This window comes from Canis lupus, chromosome 2, assembly GCF_048164855.1.
Source record: "Canis lupus baileyi chromosome 2, mCanLup2.hap1, whole genome shotgun sequence".
Taxonomy (NCBI): domain Eukaryota; kingdom Metazoa; phylum Chordata; class Mammalia; order Carnivora; family Canidae; genus Canis; species Canis lupus.
Window position 1 is genome coordinate 93,102,208 of NC_132839.1, and position 18,993 is coordinate 93,121,200.

The 18,993-nt window shown below is 53.4% G+C and overlaps 2 protein-coding genes and 1 long non-coding RNA gene across 19 annotated transcripts in view; 2 read left to right on the top strand and 1 right to left on the bottom strand.

Moving 5' to 3' along the window:
* The window catches only part of LOC140623668 (uncharacterized), a 5,741-nt gene extending 1,460 nt beyond the window's left edge, over positions 1 to 4,281 (top strand). Inside the window, exon 2 of the long non-coding RNA XR_012023227.1 lies at positions 408 to 4,281. This is a non-coding gene — a long non-coding RNA (uncharacterized lncRNA). The remainder of the gene's footprint in view (positions 1 to 407) is intronic.
* The window catches only part of TMEM175 (transmembrane protein 175), a 23,030-nt gene extending 8,702 nt beyond the window's left edge, over positions 1 to 14,328 (bottom strand). For 2 of the 7 annotated variants that reach the window (XM_072810010.1, XM_072810025.1), the window contains exons 1-3: positions 12,619 to 12,757; positions 2,213 to 2,373; positions 1,909 to 1,947 (exon numbers count right to left, since the gene is read on the bottom strand). In XM_072810010.1, the coding sequence (XP_072666111.1) occupies positions 1,909 to 1,947; positions 2,213 to 2,365 (192 nt within the window). In that variant the 5' untranslated portion in view covers positions 2,366 to 2,373; positions 12,619 to 12,757. Of the gene's footprint in view, positions 1 to 1,441; positions 1,579 to 1,908; positions 1,948 to 2,212; positions 2,638 to 12,618; positions 12,875 to 14,079; positions 14,099 to 14,173 lie in introns of those variants that run through there. The other 5 variants (XM_072810016.1, XM_072810018.1, XM_072810015.1 and 2 more) reach the window with 5 other exon arrangements.
* GAK (cyclin G associated kinase) overlaps positions 13,129 to 18,993 on the top strand; it is a 55,455-nt gene continuing 49,590 nt past the window's right edge. For 3 of the 11 annotated variants that reach the window (XM_072809933.1, XM_072809944.1, XM_072809971.1), the window contains exon 1: positions 13,690 to 13,897. In XM_072809933.1, the coding sequence (XP_072666034.1) occupies positions 13,705 to 13,897 (193 nt within the window). In that variant the 5' untranslated portion in view covers positions 13,690 to 13,704. Of the gene's footprint in view, positions 13,355 to 13,453; positions 13,580 to 13,689; positions 13,902 to 16,211; positions 16,276 to 17,848; positions 17,917 to 18,993 lie in introns of those variants that run through there. The other 8 variants (XM_072809948.1, XM_072809980.1, XM_072809963.1 and 5 more) reach the window with 6 other exon arrangements.

Here is an 18,993-nt window from a genome sequence, read left to right on the forward strand (position 1 = left end):
TCACCATCAGAGCCGGCCCCACCAGGGCCCGAGGAAGGTGCCCACCTGCCCTTCTCGGAGGGGCCTCTAGCCCAGCCCCCCGATGCCCCGATGCCTATTTGGGGATCTAGTGTGGAGCCTCCCCCGGCAATGGCAGCTCTTGAGGCTCGGCACTCCCCAGTCCAGAGCAAGGCTGCCGACCGGCCATAGAGCCCGGTGAGGTCGTGGCGCCACCTCCCCCAGCTGGGAAGGGACCTGGAGGCACACTGGGGACAGAGCAAATGGGCTGGACACAAGGCTGGGACCCCTGAAATCGTGAGAAGGATCTGATGCTTCTGAAGGAAAAACTCAAGTGGAAAACTCATCGCTTTACCATTTTTGCTGTTTTTTGTTTTTTTTTTTTAAGATTTTATTTATTTATTTGACAGAGAGAGCGCACAGGAGCAGGAAGGAGGAGAAGCAGAGGCAGAGGGAGAAGCAGACGCCTGGCGGAGCAGGGAGCCCGATGCGGGACTCGATCCGAGGAACCCGGGATCATGACCTGAGCCCAAGGCAGACGCTCCACCGACGGAGCCCCCAGGCGCCCCAGGCTGGTTCTTTACCCTCAGCTGGGTGTCTCCCCCAGCACCCCAGGGCTTCACCGAGGACTCAGTTTCTGAATTGCTAGGTTTTCGGGGCCTTGCCTAGCCCTCCCCTTCGAGTGGGGAGGAGCCCCTGCTGGCAGACACCCTCCGGCAGGGTCTCCCCGACGGCGTCCCCAGACCCCAGCACAGCTTTCTGGCTCCCAGCTTCCCCATGAACCAGTCACACACCCACTGAAGACAGGGAGGTTCAGCCCACACACCTCCCTGCGCTATCCCCGGCATCTCCTGCTCACACATCCACACTCCATTCTTTTTTTTTTTTTTTTTAAGATTTTATTTAATTTCTTTGAGGGAGAGCGAGCACGTGCAGGGTGGGGAGGGGCAGAGGGAGGAGGAGAGCCGACTCCCTGCAGAGCCTGACACAGGGCCCAATCCCACCACCCATGAGATCAGGACTTGAGCCAAAACCAAGAGTCGATGCTTAACCGACAGAGCCCCCAGGCGCCCCTCACCCACACCCCATCCTGAGGTCTCTGGCTGGCCAAGCCCTCCCCAGAGAAGGTTCTGGAGCGGAGCACAGCCAGGCGAGCAACAGGGCCCCACTGGGTCCCAGGCCTTCTTTGAAGAGGGGTGACTAAGGACCAAAGTGGCACCAAGCCTCCACCCACCCGCTGGGTGCTGGCTGCTGGCACCAGGCTACACCTGCATTTCCACCGAATTCTCTTCAAAACCCTACCCGCGGTACGACTGCCAGGTTTCCGCAGATGAAAAAGACAACATGTAAGCGGCTCCTGTGAATCCCAGCAGCATCCAGGCTAAGCGTGCTCAGGGGGCCCAGCGGGCCCAAGCACCTCGCGCCTCACTCCCCTGGGCCTCACCTGCACCCTCGCTTACGCTGGGGGGTGAGCAAGGCACGCCCACACACGCACGCACAGGGACTCTCAAGAGTCTTCCAAAATCACGTCAGCTTTCGAGGCGCTATGTGTCACTACTTGCTTTATAAATCAGAAGTATTCTGTTCATAACATAAACGGAGACTCTGCTTCATAAAACCCTGCTTCCCACGGACTTCCATGATGGACCCCCCCACCCCATCCCTGGGCACGGAAGCTGCAGGCTGCCCGCAGCCCCTCCACGTGCGCCGTGAACGACACAACCAGAAGCCCGATGGGCTACCCCTGTCTGGGGGCCAGGATGGGGGCCAGCCAGGGCTGCTGAGGGAGAAGACGAGCTGGCCCAGGCCCGCCAGCCAGGCACATCTTGGGGAGCCTGGACGGGCTCACAGACTGAGGGAGCCTCCTGCACCTCACCCTCACAGGATGCTGCAGATGTTGTCCCCAAGTACCTGTTCCGGGGAGATCTCCGTGTGGGTCACAGGCAGGATCTAGGACCGCAAAGACACAAAAAGAACCAAGGGGCATTTCTTGGGCTGTGCACAGACCACTCCTCGGACGCCCTGGGTCAGGGACTCGGGCCAGTGCTGGACTGTTCCCCCACCCATCCAGCTGCCTGAGTGGCTGGGGGACCCCAGGACACTGCTGAGACAGGGCAGGGTCGATGCTGGCCAAGCTCTACCAGAAGGCTATCTTGAGAGGGTAGGATCGGGGTCCCGATGTGAGAGGGGGCTCCGGGTGGGGCCCCACACGGACCATCACGGTGGCGATGATGGACAGGAGTGCGTCACTGAAGCTGAGCATGCGATGTGAGTGCTGGATGCCATCAGCAGCGTCCTCATCCCTTGTGCCCATGGGGGAGTCCCCCTGTACACTGAGGGTCGGTTCTGGGGTCTGGGGTCCGGACATGGTGGGGCCTGGGAAGAAGCACAGGTCTGAGCGGGCCAGAGCGCCACTGGAGATCCACCCCTGCTGGCTTCAGCCATGACACGGGGTGGGCTGGTGCCTGAGAGCAGGATGCCCCCTCCAGAAGGGGGCTCAGTGGTGGTTAGCAGGACCCCTCTGCGGGGCAGGAAGAGTCCCTGCCCCCTGTCCTCTCCCAGGAGGCCCCTGCATTTCCAGCCTGCAGGAAGAGCATCACTTCACTGTGAGCGCTGTCATCTGGGAGCCACGCTTGGAGCCTGTAGCAATGGGAGAAACAAGAGAAGGTGCACAGGCACACGGCTGGCACTCGACACGCTGTGTCACCAGCCTGAAGCCCTTGACCCCAACACCAGACCACTGTGCTGTCAGACGCTTTTATCTTAGAGGTGGGATGTTCCTGCATCCCAGGACTAACCAGGCCCGACCCTGCTCAGCTTCCAAGATCAGACGAGATCGGGCATGTTCAGGGCAGTATGGCCGTGGACGACACGTGGGGTGTCCTATGGGACCGAGCCCCAGTGGCTTGCAGTAAAACAAAGCGCCAGCCCTCGCAAGGACAGGACACAACACAAACCAGCCGCACCACAGAAACAAAGGAGGCTTACTGGCAATTTCCGGACAGGAAAAACAAACTGGGAACAAACATAGAAGGTATTCAGCTTCATCTGCAACTAGGGAAACGCAAGGGAAAACCTTGAGGTACCACTAAGTCTGCAGGAGCCCGTCAAGTGACGAGGCTGTAGGGACACAGGCTTGGGCAGGGATGTCCAGGATGCCACAGGCCTCTGGAGACACCTGGAAATTAATGAAGTGTGATGTGCACACCCTACAAGGTGGCAACGCCAGGTCTAGGTGCAGCCTCAGGTGTGTGCACAAGGAGACGTGCAGGATGTGCACCGGTGCGTAATTTTAATGAACGTCAAAACATCCTATTGTTAAACAACTAATTGTTCAAAAGTGCCGAGAACTGACGTCTGCATCCCCCAAACTCCCGTGACAAAGCCTTAACCCCCTGTGGGATGGTATCAGGACGGGGGTGGGGGTGCTTAGGGAGGTCACGGGTCCTCACAGAAGAGGGGGACAGGGGAGATCACGGCCGCCTCCAAGGGAGGACACAGCGAGAAGGCCGGGAAGGGGAGGTGGCCGCCCCCTGGATCTCGGACTTCCGCCCCCAGAGCCGGGAGAAATCCGGGCCGCCCTTTGGCCCCATCCGTGGGGTTTTGTCACGGAGGCCCAAGGGACTGGGACAGGAAGTGCAGATAAATGAAATAGATGCACAGGTATAAAACTCGGAAACCCAATGCCGATAAATGAAACACGTTGCAGAAAAAGTACACGTAGTGAATTACACGTTTATAGGAAGGTTTACAGCGACCCGCTGTCCTCCTGTGAGGTCACGAACACGCAGTCAGAGTATGGAAGCAGGCAGGCGGCACTCACAACTCCAGGACGGTGCTGCGGCGACCCGGGCGGGCTGGGGCGGGCACGGGCCTTAACTGCCAGCTGTACCTAGATCTATTTCTCACTCTGGTGTACAGGTCCCTGAAGGTCTGACAAATGTACGCAGGTGTGTCGCCACGACCACAGTCCCAAAGCACGCCCTCTGTGGCCAAGCCCCCCCAAGTCCTGGCCACCAGCCCTATCAGTTTGCCCCTCCCAGACCGTTGCACGAATGGACTCCTACCCCATGGAACCTTTCGAGCCTGGCTTCTTTTACTCAGCGCCACGCGCTCGAGATTCATCCACGTCTGGAGAGCATCAGTGTTGTATTTTGTACTACTGTGTAGTGGGTTCCACCGCGTGGATGGACCCTTTATTCTCCCATTTGCTAGCTGGACAGGCTGAGTTGTTTCTAGTTTTTGGTGGTCTCGAATAAAGCCACTATAAATACTTGCACACAAGTATTTCTGTAAACGTGTTTTTATTTCTCTTGGGTAAATGCAAGTTTCACTTTATAAGAAGCTGCAAACTGCTCACCCCAGGAGCTGTGCTGTCCCCCCCACCCCCCAGCCAGGCATGAAAATTGCGGTCGCTCCTCATTCTTCCCAGCACTTAGTCTGGAGGATTTTTTTTTAAGTTAACTTTTATTTTAGCTGTGCTAACAGATGTGTAGTATATCTTCCCTGGCATTTCCCTGCTGACTAATTGGGCATTTCCATGTTTTTTTTGATCTGTGTACCTTTTGTGGCAAGGTGCCTGTTAGAATTTTTGGTTCATTTTTTTGGAAGTTATTTGCGTTGTTACTGAGTTTTAAGAGTTCTTTGTATCTGCTGACTAAAAGTTCTTTGTTAGGTATGTGTTTTGCAAATATTTGCCCGCAGTCTGTGGCTCACGGTCATTCTCTTACCAGATGGTAGGTGCACAGAAGCTTAAATTTTGATGCAGTCCACCTCAACTTATCTTTCTTTTTTTTTTTTCAACTTTTCTTTCATGGATCATCCTTATGGTGTCATATCTAACAATGCTTTGCTTTACTCAAGATGACAGAGATCTCCCATTTTCTTCCAGAGGTTCTAAAGTTTTAGCTTTTCCTTTCAGTGTATGATAGATTGTATCTATTTTATAATTTTCATAAATTATTGTTAGTTTTTATACAACATTCAAGGTATATTTGGAGCTTCCCTTTTTTGCAGATGGATATTTGATTATTTTATTTTTATTTTTTAAAAATTTTTATTTATTTACAATAGTCACACACAGAGAGAGAGAGAGAGAGAGAGAGAGAGAGGCAGACACACAGGCAGAGGGAGAAGCAGGCTCCATGCACCGGGAGCCCGACGTGGGACTCGATCCCGGGTCTCCAGGATCGCGCCCTGGGCCCAAGGCAGGCGCCAAACCTCTGTGCCACCCAGGGATCCCGGATATTTGATTATTTTAATACCACTTGTTGAAAAGACTATCTTTTCTCCACTGAACTGCCTTTGCATTTTGGTCAAACGTTAACTGGCCATATCTGTGTGGGTCTATCTTGGGAGTATCTATTCCGTAACTGATTATGTACCTGTCCCCTTGCCAATACCAACCTTGATTACAGCTTCATAGTAGGTCTGGATATCTGGGAGACTGAGTCCTCCAACTGTGCAAATGTACTTAATGTCACTGAACTGCACACTTAAAATGGTTAAGATAGCAAATTTTATTATGTGTATTTTATTTATCAGAGTAAAAAAACCCACAAAAACTAGTCCCAGCATACCTGTTCAGAACATGTTGATGACATGTTACTTTCATCATACACAAGTTTTTAAGCCTCATGGTAATGAAAGAAAGAATACAAGACTGAGTAGAGAGGAGCAAGGAGTTGAAGGGACGGTTTTTTGTTTCTCTTAAGATGAAAGAGACTAAGAATTTTTAAATCCTGATGGGAATAAGGAGGAGAAGCTCCTTATAATTTCACATAACAGAGAAAATTTCACATAGCAGAGAGGGGGGGTAACTGACAGCTTATGACCCTGTAAGGCATCAGGCACTGTGCTGGGCATTAGAGGCAAACATGGATGGATAGGACAATCACCCAACAGTACAGCAGACACAGCACACAGTAGGGCGCTGTGGGAGCACTGAGTGTGGGAAAGCTCTCAGAGTGGGATACGCCAGATGACAAAATGACAACAGTGAGAATAGGTGAAACTTGTGAAGCAACTGATGCGGGCCTCGATCCCAGGACCCCAGGATCATATCCCTGGGCCGAAGGTGGCGCCAAACCACTGAGCCACCTGGGCTGCCCTGTTTATCACATTTAGATGTATGATGGTTTGAATTAATTTTTGTATAATAATGCAAGATATGCATTAACATTTTTAACATACAGATATCCAATTTTTCCACCATCATTTTTTGAGGTCTATTTTCTTCAATTGCTTTTATTCCTTTGTCAAAAATCAACTGAACTTATATATACTTGTGAGCCAATTTCTGACCATTCTGGTGCACTGATTTACTTATGTACCTTAAATCAGTACCACATGGGCTGGAATTGCTGTGGCTTTATAATGAGCACTGAGGTTGGACAATGGAAGTCACAGAACTTGTCCTTGTTCAAACCTGTCTGGCCTATTCTATTTCCTCTGCAGTTCTAAATTAATTTTAGAATCAGTGTGTCAATTTTTACAAAAAGTTTGCTGGGGGGCAGCTCCGGTGGTGCAGCGGTTTAGCGCCGCCTGCGGCCCAGGGTGTGATCCTGAAGACCCGGGATCGGGTCCCACGTCGGGCTCCCTGCATGGAGCCTGCTTCTCCCTCTGCCTGTGTCTCTGCCTCTCTGTGTGTGTGTGTCTCTATGAATGAATAAATTTTTTTTTTTAAATTTTTATTTATTTATGATAGTCACACAGAGAGAGAGAGAGAGAGGCAGAGACACAGGCAGAGGGAGAAGCAGGCTCCATGCACCGGGAGCCTGATGTGGGACTCGATCCTGGGTCTCCAGGATCGCGCCCTGGGCCAAAGGCAGGCGCCAAACCGCTGCGCCACCCAGGGATCCCTATGAATGAATAAATTAAAAAAAAAAAGTTTGCTGGGATTTTGTCGGGACTTGCACTGAATCTATAGATTTGAGAATCTTCCAATTTATGAATATAGTGCATGCTCTCCATTCAGTAAGGTCTTTAATTTCTCTCAGCCAAGTTCTTTCGTTTTCAGTGTATAAGTCTTGCACATTTTTTCATGCATTTAATATTTTTTGATGATGTTGTAAATGGTATTTTCCCCAAATTCATTTCAACTTCCACTATCTGTTGCCAGTAATCTACAAATAATGGGATTCGTTTTTTTGCATATTAATTTTGTACCCTGCAATCCTGCTAAGCTTAGCTCTTGTAGCTAACTAGTTCTCGCAGCTCTTTCTGTAGATCCCACTTGTTTTTTTTACATAGAGTAGTGGGTGTCAACTGACGGTGGTAATGTCCCTCGAGGGACACCTGGCAATGTCTGGAGACATCTCTGGTTGTGACAAGTGATGTGTGTTAACGGTATCTGGGGATAGCGGTAGGGGTGCTGCTAAATGTCCAACAACGCATAGATAATGCCACCCCTTCACCTCCACAAGGAATTATCTGGCCCCAAATGTCAATAGTACCAAGATTGGTACTATTATGACATACAAATGAGTATGTCATCTTCATAAACAATTTTACTTGGTATTTCCAATCTGGAAGCTTTTTTTCTTGACTTACTACACTGGCTAGAATTTCCTATACAATGCTGAATAGAAGTGCAAGACCTGACACCTCTGGCTTATTTCTGATCCAGTTTTTTGTTATTCTGTATGTCAGATATAGGCTTTTCAAAGATGCCCTTATTATTATTTTTAAATACCTTACTTATTGAGAGAGAGAGAGAGAGAAACACATGCACGTGGTGGGGATGCACAGAGGGAGAAGGAGAGTCTCAAGCAGGCTCTAAGCTCAGTGCAGAGGCAGATGCAACCCGAACTCACAACCCTGAGATCATGCATGACCTGAGCTGAAATCAAGAGTCAGATGCTCAACCAACTGAGCCACTCAGGAGCACCAAAAATGTTGAGGAAGTTTCATTTCATTCCTAGTTTGCTGACAATTTTTTTAAAAAATTAAAACATGATAAAATCCATGGTTTTTTTTCTGTGTTAAGATGATCCATATGCTTTTCTTTTTCAGTGTTAATAGTGTAAACTACATTAATCAATCTTCAAATGCTAAGCTAACTTTGTATTCCTGGGGTAAACCACACTTGGTTATGTTATTCTATCCTTTTTATAGTGTTAGACTCCACTTGCTAAAAAATGTATTAGAAGAATTTTGTAATTTTTGTCCACAAGAGATATTAGTCTTTATTTTTCTTTTCTAGTAATGTCTTTGTCAAATTTCAGTGTCAGAATAATGCTGTCCTTATAGAATGTTTGGTTAATACTTCCTTCAATCAGAAGTCTATGCAGAATTTGTATTATTTCTAGTTTTTATTTTTTAAAATTTTATTTATCTATTCATGAGAGGCACAGAGAGAGACAGAGAGGCAGAGAGGCAGGCAGAGGGAGAAGCAGTCTCCACACAGGGAGCCCGACGTGGGACTGGATCCCAGGTCTCCAGGATCAGGCCCTGGGCTGAAGGCGGCACTAAACCACTGAGCCACTGGGGCTGCCCTATTTCTAGTTTTTAACTATAAATTCAATGCTTTAATAGACATGAAGCTTTAATAGATATGAAACTATTCAAGTTATCTATTTTTTTCTTGAGTGAGCAAGCCATGGTAATGTCTTAAAAGGATTTTGTTCTTTTAATATAAGCTGCTGAGTTTGTGGGCATAAAGGTGTTCCTGTGTTCTGATTATCCTTTTAGCACTGATGTCACTTATTATTACTGATATTGTTAATTCATCTTTTTTTCTGGTTCAAGACGGCCAGGGATTTCTCTATTTTATAGATCTTCTCAAAGAATCAGCTTTTGTTGTCACTGATGTTCTCTGTTTTTGTTTTCTATTTCATTGGTTTCCACTCTGACATTAACTATTCTCCCTTTTTGTACTTAGTTTAGGTTTCACTTACTCTTGTTTTTCTTGTTTCTTAAGACAAATGGCTGAAATTATTGGTTTGAGAACTATCTTCTAGTATTGTTTTGACTACATTCCACAAATTTTTAAATGCTGTTTATTTTAGTTTACTTCAAAATTCTAATTTTCCTTCTGATTTCTCCTTGTCCTATGGGTAATTTAGAAGTGAGTCATTCAGTTTCCAAGTATTTAGATTTTCCAGGTATCTATTACTGATTTCTAACTTAATTGCATTGTGGTCAGAGAACGTATTTGTTTCATAGCCCAGAATACGATCCACCTTGGTAACTGTTCTTTACATACTTGAAGATTTGTATTTTGCTGGTACTGCGTAAAATGTTCCATAAATGTCCATTAGATCAAGTTGGTTGATGGTGTCATTGAACTATATCCTTGCTGATTTTCTGAGTACTTGTTTTATCATATGTTGTGAAAGGGGAATGGAAATTTCCGACTAAATCTACAACTCCAATTTACAATTGGGTTTTGTTAAAAAAAATTGATTTGCCTCATGTATTCTAAAGCTTTATTATTAGGTGCAAAGCTGTTTAGAATGATTACATCTTTTTTGATAAGTGTACTGCATCATTCCGAAGTGATTCTCTTAATTTCTGGCAGTGTTCTTTGTTGTGATATCCATAGAGGAACAGGCTTGCAGATGAAGACCATAAATCCAGTTTTACACATGTCTATACAAGATGAGGTATCTAACAACCAAGGTCTAAGAGTTCAGGAGAGAAGTACGGCGTGGAGATACAGTTTTGAATTACCACGGTGTCCCTACGGCATCTGTGCAGTGCCAGTCTACAGAGGTGCGGCATAAACATTTATGGAATAAGGGGCACCTGGGGGGCTCAGCAGCTGAGCGTCTGCCTTTGGCTCAGGTTGTGACCCCGGGGTCCCAGGATCGAGTCCCACGTCGGGCTCCCCACAGGGAGCCTGCTTCTCCCTCGGCCTGTGTCTCTGCCTCTGTCTCTCATGAATAAATAAACAAAATCTTTAAAAAATGTATTTATGAAATAAAAGATCTGAGGAAACTCTGGTCTCCAAAGTAATTACGCCATTTAAAACTCACCTGATCCTGGGTCACAGGAGGATAAATTCACAGCCTCCAAATTCAAATGAAGCGTCAACCTCTACCATGCTTTCTAGTGAGTCATGCACCAGGTTTTCCACAAGAACGATTTTCCATCTTTTCCACGCTGCTTAGCCCTTAGCTTACCTCGCTTCTGGTTTTCAGTAGATGTTTGTTTCTCTTGTTCTCGTGAAACAGAAGCCGTCAGAGAATTCCTTCACTTTCATCCCAATAAGCACACAAGGCCGCCTGCAACTGCACCCATCTTCCCTCCCGCCTTTACAATGAAAAGGGCTTGTCTTCTGGGTGTCATTCCCCTGCTGTCTTCCAGGGACTGATTCGTTGCTCTTCCCTCCTCTGTGCTGACTTTCCTGCCCCACGGGCTCCCTCCCGTCAGCTCCGAGCTGCTCAGAGGTCTCCCATGTAGAGCACCGCCACCCTGCACCATGGTTCTGCCTCCCACTGCTCTGCAGCCCGACCTCCTGAGTCACCCCAGCTCTTCACTGCCTTTTCCTCTTTCACCCCACACTCAAAGGAACTATGCTGGAAAGGTCCCAAGGTTATCGCATTGTTGCCAAGTCCAAGGTACAGCTTTTGTTTCTCCTTCTACTTCACTCTTCAGCGGTGCTTCCATTTCCTGGTTGCTCCTTCACCAAAGCCCGGTCAACGCCCTGAGGGTGGTGTTGTTTTTAAAAATTTTATATATTTGCTCTCCAGATACGGAGAGAAGAAGGAAATGAAGCAGGCTTCCTGTGGGGAGCCCATGTGTGACTCCATCCCGGGACCCCAGAATCACACCCTTAGCTGAAGGCAGATGTTTAGCCACTGAGCCGCTCAGGTGCGCCCACCCTGAGCGTTCCAGCCCCTCCTGCCTGCTCTGTGTCTGCTCTCTTCATCTCCATGCAGAGGACACCCATGCACTGAACCAGTTCCTGCACCCTGACCCTGCACACGGGGACAGTCTGTGCCAGCCTGGCCTGGTTCCCGCGCTCTGACCCTGCACACGGGGACACATTGTGCCACCCCGGCCTGGTTCCTGCACCCTGACCCTGACACGGGGACACACCTGTGCCTCCAGGACTGGTTCCTGCGCCCTGACCCTGCACACGGGGACACACCTGTGCCTCCAGGACTGGTTTCTGCGCCCTGACCCTGCACATGGGGACACACTGTGCCAGCCCGGCCTGGTTCCTGCGCCCTGACCCTGCACACGGGGACACACCTGTGCCTCCAGGATTGGTTCCTGCGCCCTGACCCTGCACACGGGGACACACTGTGCCAGCCTGGCCTGGTTCCTGCGCCCTGACCCTGCACATGGGGACACACTGTGCCAGCCCGGCCGGGTTCCTGCGCCCTGACCCTGCACACGGGGACACACCTGTGCCTCCAGGATTGGTTCCTGCGCCCTGACCCTGCACACGGGGACACACCTGTGCCTCCAGGACTGGTTCCCGCGCCCTGACCCTGCACACGGGGACACACCTGTGCCTCCAGGACTGGTTCCCGTGCCCTGATCCTGCACACGGGGACACATTGTGCCTCCAGGACTGGTTCCCGTGCCCTGAGCCTGCACACGGGGACACACTGTGCCAGCCCGGCCTGGTTCCTGCGCCCTGACCCTGCACATGGGGACACACTGTGCCAGCCCGGCCTGGTTCCGGCGCCCTGACCCTGCACACGGGGACACACCTGTGCCTCCAAGACTGGTTCCTGCGCCCTGACCCTGCACACGGGGACACACTGTGCCAGCCTGGCCTGGTTCCTGCGCCCTGACCCTGCACACGGGGACACACTGTGCCAGCCTGGCCTGGTTCCTGCGCCCTGACCCTGCACACGGGGACACACCTGTGCCTCCAGGATTGGTTCCTGCGCCCTGACCCTGCACACGGGGACACACCTGTGCCTCCAGGACTGGTTCCCGCGCCCTGATCCTGCACACGGGGACACACTGTGCCAGCCCGGCCTGGTTCCTGCGCCCTGACCCTGCACATGGGGACACACCTGTGCCTCCAGGACTGGTTCCCGTGCCCTGACCCTGCACACGGGGACACACTGTGCCAGCCCGGCCTGGTTCCTGCGCCCTGACCCTGCACATGGGGACACACCTGTGCCTCCAGGACTGGTTCCCGTGCCCTGAGCCTGCACATGGGGACACACTGTGCCAGCCCGGCCTGGTTCCTGCGCCCTGATCCTGCACACGGGGACACACTGTGCCTCCAAGACTGGTTCCTGCGCCCTGACCCTGCACACGGGGACACACTGTGCCAGCCTGGCCTGGTTCCTGCGCCCTGACCCTGCACATGGGGACACACTGTGCCTCCAAGACTGGTTCCTGCGCCCTGACCCTGCACACGGGGACACACTGTGCCAGCCTGGCCTGGTTCCTGCGCCCTGACCCTGCACATGGGGACACACTGTGCCAGCCCGGCCGGGTTCCTGCGCCCTGACCCTGCACACGGGGACACACCTGTGCCTCCAGGACTGGTTCCCGCGCCCTGACCCTGCACACGGGGACACACCGGCTGCACCCCGTCCCCGTCCCCGTCCCCGCCCCCGGGGCTGGAACGCCGCGGCTCCACCGCCCCCCGGCCCGGGCCGAGAGGCGGCCCCGGGGAGCGCGTGTTCTCAGCGGGGAACGTCTTACCCGAGGGCTGCTGATCGCGCCACCTGGCGTCGGGGCTCTGGATCCGCCCCTCCGGCGGCCGCAGCCCGCGCTGTGCTCGGTTTCTCCGGCTCCCGGGACACGCGAGCCCTCACGCTGCCCCGCACACCGAGCCGGGGGCGTGGCGCACGGCCGCGGAGCAGCCGCACGGGGAGCGTCCGCGGGCACGGCCGCCTGGGGGACAGCGGGGCGCCGACCCGGAGCCAGGCCTCTCTCCGCCTGCCCGCTCCCTGCCGCGGCCGCCCGGAGCGCGACGACCGGAAGCCGTCCCCGGAGCCGCGGCGCCGCGCAGGCGCAGTCGGCGGCCCCGGCGCCGCGCAGGCGCACCCTCCCGGCGCAGGCGCGCTGGGCGGCCCCGGCTCCGCGCTCGAGCACCCTCCCGGCGCACGCGCACCGGCCCGGCGCGGCGGAAGTAAGGCGCCGGCGCTCTTCCGGGCTGCGCCGCGCCCCCGCGGGCCTACGTCAGGGCGTCGGGGCGGAAGATGGTGCGGCTCCGGGCCGGCGGTTGCTGAGCGCGCCGGGACGCAGCTGGCCCGGGGCTCCCCGCTCGGGCGCCCGCCGCGGGCCGCAGCCATGTCGCTGCTGCAGTCTGCGCTGGACTTCCTGGCGGGCCCGGGCTCCCTGGGCGGCGCCGCCGGCCGCGACCAGAGCGACTTCGTGGGGCAGACGGTGGAGCTGGGCGAGCTGCGGCTGCGGGTGCGGCGGGTCCTGGCGGAGGGTGAGGCGCGGGCGGGGGGGCGGGGCGGGGCGGGGCGGGGGGGTCCCGCGCTCCCGGGAGGTGGGCGGGGGGCGCAGGGCCGGGCCCGCGGCCCCCCCCGCCCGCCGCCCGCCGCCCAGTGCGCGTCCGCGGCGGCGTCCGGGAGCCCCGGGGTGACGCCGGCCCCGCTGCCCCGCGCCCCCGCTCCTGGCGCCGCCGCCGGCCCCCTCGGGATTCCCTTGCAAGGTGCGGGGGCGCCCGCCTGACCAGCCCGGGCCTCGGGCTCCTGCCGCGTGTGGGGCCGCGGGCCGGCGAGCGTCCCGGCGGCCGCGCCCGGAGGCCCGCGGGGTGTCCGGCTGCAGCGTTCCCATATGCGTGTTTCCCCCAAGGCCGGGGTGAAGAGCGCAGGTTTGGGTGCGATCCGGTACGCAGAGGCGGGGGCCGCTGACGCCCGGATGCTGTCGGCCGCCCCGGGGCGCTGCAGCCGTCGCCGCCGTCGGGGCCTGTGCTCCGACAACACCGAACACTTGTGCCGGGTTTTTAATACGAGATTCACGGTGGACAGTAGGTGGATTTTGCCCTCCGGAACCTGGAGTTAGACGCACGCCCCAACGCCCCAGCGACGGGAGGGCGGCGCAGTCCGGGCGCCGGGGCGGGCCGGGCCGCGGGGAGGATGCCCGCCTCGGGCAGGAGGGCAGGAGGGCAGGAGGACGGGTGGGCCGTGTGGAGCGGAGCGGGAGGCTCACCAGGAAGAGGAACGAGGAAATGGGACCGGCCCACACGGTGGTGCAAAAGAACGCACTCCCTTTGCGCTCTGGGCAGGCCGGGAGATAAAAATACCTGCAGCGCGATTAGGGCCGGAGGTTTCCTCTTTACAGACGTGGCCGGAGCCTCGTGGCCTTTCAGGCTGGTGCGGCCTCTTACTGAACTGGAACGGTCGGAAACCCACAGGAAGCCTTTCAGGGAAAGCCGCAGCCCCGCAAGCGAGGCCGTCGGAGCGCGTGCTGTCTTCTGTAACGGCGGGGAAGGCTCCGAACCCAAAACCCTCGGGAAAAGACGTTGACGACTTCAGAATTCTTCGGGTTTCAGAAAGATCAAGAGTGCAACACCCTGTGTATCCCGGGATATTCCTACAGGAGTTGGGAAGGGGTTTAATAACCAGATAAATCATACGTCCCCAATTCAGTGAGCGAGTGTCTTTACTGTAGGGTAATTAAGCCTTTAAAGAGCCCCACCCACCTCAGTTCATGTCACGTGTTGCCCCCAGATGAGTTTATGGTGGACCAGATTCTGCTTTCAGATGGTTTAGGGGAAAAAGCATCATTTTTCATCGGTAGCATGAAATGGGTTGTGGGATCCTGATAGCATCCCAATCCTTTGAAAATTGGTTTTAAGCTTTCATTTAAAAGGAAAACCAAGTTTTTTGGAAGTAATTCCAATGTCAGAGATGCTCAGTCTAAGCAGATCCTAGGATACGTTCTTAATGTTTTCTAGTTCTGGATTTTGTGCGCTCTTGCTTGCTTCCTACCGTCCAGATGACAGGTGATCGCTCTGCCAAGACGAGGGTTTTGCCACGTGACAGGAGTCCACCTCACTAGTGATTGTTTGACTCTGGCCACCCTGCTAGCAGTGTGGATGAGGTGGCGTGTGGGCAGCTCTTCAGAAGGTGGAACAAGTCCTCAGGGCTGTCCTGTGATTGTCGGGTAACGAGTTGTGTGTGTGCTGGAACACTGTGGGCCATGTGTGGTGTCAGTGGCTTCTGATGAACCTAATGTGGGTCCTTGGTGTTCTCTCTGGGGCCAGGGATGGCAGACTGCACACTAACTCCGGGCCAGCTGCTGCCTTGCCCTCCACCCCTCTGCCTCCTGGTCTCTGCTTTTAGAGAGACTGCCTGTCTGTGTCGTGCTGGCCTTGGAGAGGGCACAGGGGCCATTTGGTGTTGACGGGCAGTCGCAGAGTTGTGCAGTAGGACTCTGGGCTGGAGGTTTCAGGAACCACTGGGATTGGTGTGAAGGAACAGGATCATAGGTTGTCAGGACATCCTCTATAGGGATACACAGTGTAGTACGTTTTAATTTTTGTTTATTTATTTATTTATTTTTGATTTTTTATTTATTTACGATAGTCACAGAGAGAGAGAGAGAGAGGCAGAGACATAGGCAGAGGGAGAAGCAGGCTCCATGCACCAGGAGCCCGACTTGGGACTCGATCCCGGGGCTCCAGGATCGCGCCCTGAGCCAAAGGCAGGCGCTAAACCGCTGCGCCACCCAGGGATCCCCAGTGTAGTACATTTTTTAAAGTTGATTTAAAAAGACAGTGGGGCAGTTGTCGCTCACTGATAGGGTAGCATATAGCACACAGTTCTTTTCACACAGGAAGTGGGCCTGAGCCCTCAGCCCTGTGGTTTGGTGGTCTTGTTCTGAGTATCCTTCCTCTGGACTACTGTGACTGCTCTCACCCAGGGAGGATCTTTTCTCCAGACACCCCAGAGCACAGAATACCAAGGTCTTTGCTGGGGGGGGGCTGCATCGTGGACAGCTGGTTCTGGTATTCACAGCGGTGGTTCAGTCTTGCGTCTAATTGCCCTCCCTTAGCTCTCCTAACCGCGTCCTCTACGTTTGCACCTTGGTCACCTGAACATCAGCCTCTTACCCATCATGCCTGACGCCTAGTACAAAATAGCGATGATAACCAGCACAACATTGGTGGAGTTCTGACTGTTTGGCAGGCGCAGCCCCTGGTGCTTCCCGTGGTCTGTGATCCTGACAGTGGCTGACGGAAGGGCCATCAATAGCTGGCCAGACATGCGAGCCAGTGAGCGATATGCTGGGGGTATCTTGTGTCACCCACATGGTGGTGCAGGTCCCCCAGTAGAGTGTGTCCTGAGGATGTCATGGTGAAAGAAGCAAGTGGCAGTGCACCTGTTGGTGGAGCTTCCACAAGTGAGTGTTGCCCGGGAGCCAGGATGGGAGCTGAGCACCAAGGCTGTACCACTCCTTCTTGGTCTGTGCCTCAGTTGGCAGCAGTATCAGGCACGCGTAACTTCTCCAGCTTCTGTGTGTCAGTATGCAGGTGCTTGGAGCAGGACATCATGGGGGAGGCCACCGTGGGGGAGGCCACCGTGGGGGCGGTTATTGTGGGAGGAGGTAGCCCTGTGGGGAGGCCACGGCGGGGGTGGGGGTTGGCACAGGTACTGTTCAAGGGACACAGGAAAGAAAGGCTGCTCGCTGTTCCCTTGGCCTGGCCCATTCTCTCTGTGGACTCCTGCCGTCCGTCTGTCCACATTGGCCCGGATCCCTGAAAGATCTGTGGCGCTCACATGAGGATAAGAGATGTAGGTAACAGGGTGTCTGTTCCTTAGAAACAGTGTTGATTGATAGCACGCCATAAGATCTCCCGGATGCTCCCGGTGCTGTGCTGCTGCACCACATTTCCTGGTGCTCACTTTCCCCCTGTCCCCCGAGTCCATGACCCTACGTGGAGGCCTTCCAGACCCCTGTGTCTCCATACCCTGCTCCTTGCAACGGGCAAGAACTGTGAGGGCTTGTGTTGATTTGCGTTTCTCTGACTCGTGAGCTTGAGCGTTTTCCAGTGCTTGTTAGGTTTTTCAGACCCCTCTTCTGGAATTGTCCATGGATGTCCTGTACCTATACTTCTTTTAATAAAAAACCATTTAAATTGAGTTATTGACATACAGTAAAATGTACGGAATTTAGATGCTTTGATAAGGGCTTACACCCATGTGGCCAACCACCTGTTGAGATACAGAACAGTTGAGTGACCCAGGAAGCCTCTCGTGGCCCCCAGCCGCCTTCCCCGCCTCTGCCAGCCGCCCGCCGCCAGCCACCAGCTCTGAGTCCCCCTCTCCCAGAGCAACGTGCACGTGACGTCACACCCCAAGTGCTGTCTCTGGTTCTGAAGTTCCCGCTCTGGTTGTGGCTTATTCATCCGCTCTCCTGCTGATGGACATTTGGGTGTTTCCGCTTTGGGCTGTGATGAATAAATCCGCCAAGAACACTCTTTCACAGGATTTTTTTGTGGCCATGTGTATTCTCTCAGGTAGAAACCCAGGAGTGGAATTTTTGGGTATAGGATGGAGGTGGGTCTCACAGAACAGGGAGCAGACAAGCCCCCTCCCGCCCAACCACCACCAGGGCGGCCCTGGTGAACCTTCCCCACAGCAGCGTGGGAGTTCCTGACCTCGGCGGCCACCCATTAGTACTGTCACTTTGGTTAGACTTGTTCTTGTGTGTGTGCTGTGGGGTCTCTCTGGTGTGGGATTTGCATGCACCTGACGATACCATGTGGAGCACTTTTTCTGCTTATTAACCAGTTGTATGTTTTGTTTTGTGCCTGAAATGCCCATTAGAATCTTTTCCATTTTGAATTGAGCAGGAGTTGTGGGAGTTTTTTTTATTGCAGATATGAGTCATGTATGAGATACACCCATGCACGCGTGTGAGGAGGAGGAAGTAAGCCATAGACGGGGTCGCTTCTCCCCAGCCGGGCTGCCTTGGGAGGCGGGGGCCCGGTCTGGGCGGCTGAAGTTTCGGTGCCTACCTCCAGATTGCAGAACGTGTACGGTAAAGTGACGGCATCTGGCTGTGTGTTAGCAGTGCCTGCCCTGTCACTTCTTGATGTGTTGCATGCAGCAGAATCACTATTTTTTTTAAAGATAGGTATTTTTATTTGAGAGAAAGAGCCAAGCAGAAGGAGGGGCAGAGGGAAGAGCAGGCTCCCCACTGAGCAGGACCCCGGGATCATGATGTGAGCCGAAGGCAGATGCTTTACCTCGGTGCTTTACCTGCTCAGCCATCCAGGGGCCCCAGCAGTGTTGCTACTTTTATTTGAACTTTCAATTTTGAGATAATTGTAGATGTATTTACTTGTAGTTTTAAAAAATGACACCAGAATACTTTGCCTGTTTCCCTGGTGTAACTTGTTGAAAAACTAGAGTCAGTGTCTCTACCAGCACCTTCACATTGGTGTAGTGGAGATGTAGAAGCCTCCATCTCCACAAGGACCCTCCTGTCCCTTCACAGCCACACCTGCGTTCTTAACCCTGGGAACCACTGATACGAGCCCTCTCTACAGTTTTGACATTTGTGGTATCCTTTTGGAATTGGCTTTTTTCAGTATTACTCTCTGGAGACCATCCAGATGGTTGTGTCCATATTGTGTTCATTTTTAATGGTGATTATTCCATGGTGTGGCTGGACCTCAGTTTATTTAATCATTTACCCAGTGAAGGACATCTGGGTTTTGTGGACATCCAGTGGGACATCCAGATGTTTTGACTATTAGAAGTAAAGTTGTTGGGGGATCCCTGGGTGGCTCAGCGGTTTAGCGCCTGCCTTTGGCCCAGGGCGCAATCCTGGAGACCCAGGATTGAGTCCCACGTTGGGCTCCTGGCATGGAGCCTGCTTCTCCCTCCTCCTGTGTCTCTGCCTCTCTCTCTCTCTCTCTCTCTCTCTCTCTCTCTATCATAAATAAATAAAAATCTTTAAAAAAAAAAGAAGTAAAGTTGTTGTGAACACTTGTGTGCAGGTTTTTGTGTGAATGTAATTATTTTTCTGGAATAAGTGTCCAGGAGTGCAGGTGCCGAGTTGTGTGTTTTCTGTTAGGAAACTGCCAGCCTGTTTTCCAGAGTGGCTGTGCCA